This window comes from Gekko japonicus, unplaced genomic scaffold, assembly GCF_001447785.1.
Source record: "Gekko japonicus isolate JY-2015 unplaced genomic scaffold, Gekko_japonicus_V1.1 scaffold504, whole genome shotgun sequence".
Lineage (NCBI taxonomy): Eukaryota > Metazoa > Chordata > Lepidosauria > Squamata > Gekkonidae > Gekko > Gekko japonicus.
In genome coordinates this window covers 670641-674034 of record NW_015164197.1, presented here as the reverse complement: position 1 = coordinate 674034, position 3394 = coordinate 670641, and the positions used below count along the sequence as shown (strand labels likewise).

Below are 3394 nucleotides of genomic sequence, written 5' to 3'. Positions count from 1 at the left end.
CCTGCTGCTTTCCCTTTTCCTGCATCCTGCACCATTCAAATTGAGGTTACTGTGGGTGAGTCCATTCCAAGTCAAGGCTAAGGAAAGCGTGTCCATCATTAAATTGAAGACAATCAGTGGGGGAAGGGGAGACAAAAATTCTCCAACCCAATCAGGATTGCCAACCTCCAGGTAGGAGCTGGAGATCTTCTGGAATTACAGCTGATCTCCAGACAACAGATATCAGTTCCCCTGGAGAAAGTGGCTGCTTTGGAAGGTGGACTCTATGGCATTATACCCTCTTGAGGTCCCTCCTCTCCCCAAACCTCCCCCCCAGGGTACACCCCCTAATCTCCAGGTATTGGTAACCCTAAACCCAATGTACTGATGCAGGCCTCCCCTTTCAAGAAATAAGTAGCTGTTACTCTGGGTATTCTGGGTGTTTTCTCAAACTCAGTACAAGTGACTAAGATAGAATTTGTGTAAACCATGGGCATAGTAAGTCCTTATCTCTCCTGAAACGTCTTGTGTTGACTGCTGAGCATGTATGGTCAGAAGATCCAAAGAAGGGTGCAGTTCTTCCAGCTCACCATGGATGCTGACAGTGATGCACTGTTGATACTGTTTTCTTTCTGGTGGGGACAGAACCCTAACTTTCATGGCTGATCTTGTACAACATTTAGCCTGCTCCCTGCAGATGTTTATGTACGGTTTATGGAGCAGAGTAAGAAACATTACTCCTATGCGATACTGAGGCAGAACTCAGAATATGGCTCTGATATCATTAGGGAGCTACAGCTGTGGGAAAAGTAATAGTGTAAAATAAGGTTCAGTGTGAAGAAGGGTAGTAGTATCCCTCAGAGCATTCATTCCACTCCATGTAGTTCCCAGTGGAGTCTATGATTCAGAGACACAATCTGCCCCTTACAATAAACCTTTTAAAAGAGCTTTCTAATTCAAGCCCCATTTCAGATAAAGGGAGATTGATGCTGATGTATGAGACTCATGGGAAAAAACCCTCATATCTGATTAGTATATTTCTGTTCCTTCCCCCTCTGATGCAGATGTTGTAATATTTCTGGGGTGGGATGTAATAATAATACTGTTGATGAACTAAGTACTGAATTAATGCATTTACTTACGTGGGGATCATATTCTCCGTAAGAGTGAAATGATCAAGGAGATTTAAAGCTAAACTTTTTATAACCCCCCCCTCAGATTTAGTATATATAGTTTACATTTAAGAAGCACCTTATTCAAATTCTGCTTAATGTGTTTAAGCACAGAAGCATGGAAAGAGCATTACTGAGGTTACACTTAAGTCTTCTGAAGAATTAAACATTAACTGTAAATCGAAAAGCTGGTTTTAGATTTAGATAAATTTAAATAAAAGCTTGCTTTTACCCTTATCCCTTAAAAGCCTCATGTCTTATGTTGCCACTGCAAACTGTTCACTGTCTAAACATTTCTCTCTTTCCTCTTGCATGTCAGGGGGCTGATATAGAAGTGGATGAAAACGGCACCCTGGATTTGAGCATGAAAAAGAACCGAAACCAAGAAAAGGTTACTCATCTAAATTCTACCACTGCAGCAGTCCCCACTCCTTCCTCTTCTCCCTTCAAAACAGGCAGCATTCTGGTAAATACCACCTTCTACCAGGCTTTGTGTGAGAAGGAAGGCTGGGATATGCCCATCAACTATAGCAAGACCCAAGGGAGAAAAGAGGAGGAGAAAGAGGTATTTTTTCTCTTTGTCAGTACATGGGAACAAAATAATACTTCTAATCTTGAATGACTATCCCATAGTGCCTAGTTAGAGCTATGCCAGATAACGCTTCTCTTAAAATGAATATATTTATTTAATTTATTTATTTAGTTGGATTTTTTTCCCAACCGCCCCTCCCCTGGCAAGCCAGGTTCAGAGCGGTGTACAACATGTTCATAAAACATCAATTAAAAACAAGTTAAAACTGGTACCAGAGAAATGTAGCTGGAGATGGCACAAGAAAGGCCAGTAATGCTGCTATCTCACAGGAGGGGGGAGCGGGGAGTGCCAGGATAGAACCGTTGCTGTCCTCAACCGAATGCCTGGCGGAACCTCTCTGCCTTACAGGCCCTGTGGAACTGTAAACAAGTCCTGCAGGGCACAGATTTATTTATTTATTTTATTAAATTTATAGCCCGCCCTCCCCACGTGGCAGGCTCACGACAGGTTCCAACACATTGATCTGCACACAGTGCAGATTTACAATTAAAATTTAAAACACATAAATCAATTAAAATTTTAAACCTAAAGCAATTTAGTACTAGATGTCCAATACGCCTCAACAGATTATGTTGATACTGGCAATGTGGACTTGTGGTCCCTGGGGGATCTGCGGCCCCTGTTATTTGGGATGTTATTTGGCAGAGAGTTCCAACAGGTTGGAGCCAGGGCAGAAGTGACCTGGCTCTGGTTGAGGGCAGCTGAATGTCTCTCAGGCCAGGGACCACCAATGCATCTTGACTTGAAGAGCACAACGCTCTTCTGGGGGTATACCAGGAGAGGTGGTCCCGAAGACGTAAACACCATTCATTTAAGTGGTACTGAATTGGAAACTAATTAAGAAAGCTGTCAAAAACTGTTAGTGATCACTTTTTCTACCCAGAAAGAAGGATTTTAGAAGGTATGCACTTGGAATTTTATGAGAATTTCCAAAATCTAGAGAAGGCAGTTAACATTCTTAGAAACTACTCTTAACATTTTAGGAACCAAGTTCTATACATAAAGTTGGAAAAGCATTAAAGTATGAGATTCAAAAATCTAATTTTTAGGAACCTGATGACTAGGATTTTTCCTTTCTTGAAAATATTATATGCTGTTATGATGACCTTTTTGTACCACCAAAGTGCATTCAGCTGAAAGCAGAATTAAGATGGGGATTCTATGTGATATATTCAAATATATGGCAAATGGGGTTCGATGTGGCCAAGTGCAAGGTGATGCACACTGGAGCCAAAAATCCTAAATATAAATATACATTGATGGGGTCTGAACTGGCAGAGACTGATCTTGGAGTTGTAGTAGATAACTCACTGAAAATGTCGAGACAGTGTGTGACTGCAATAAAAAAGGCCAATGCTATGATGGGGATTATTAGGAAGGGTATTGAAAACAAATCAACCAATATCATAATGCCCCTATATAAATCAATGGTGAGACCTCATTTGGAATACTGTGTGCAGTTCTGGTCACCACACCTTAAAAAGGATATTATATCTTTGGAAAAAAGGCAGAAAAGGGCAACTCGCATGATAAAAGGGTTGGAACACTTTCCCTATGAGGAAAGGTTAAAGCGCTTAGGGCTCTTTAGCTTGGAGAAACGAAGACTGAGGGGTGACATGATTGAGGTTTATAAGATTATGCATGGGATAGA

General features: G+C 41.2%; 1 protein-coding gene across 1 annotated transcript in view; it reads left to right on the top strand.

Moving 5' to 3' along the window:
• ST18 (suppression of tumorigenicity 18, zinc finger) overlaps positions 1–3394 on the top strand; it is a 177835-nt gene that overhangs the window by 134695 nt on the left and 39746 nt on the right. The window contains exon 11 of the mRNA XM_015408368.1: positions 1471–1716. Within this exon, the coding sequence (XP_015263854.1) occupies positions 1471–1716 (246 nt within the window). The remainder of the gene's footprint in view (positions 1–1470; positions 1717–3394) is intronic.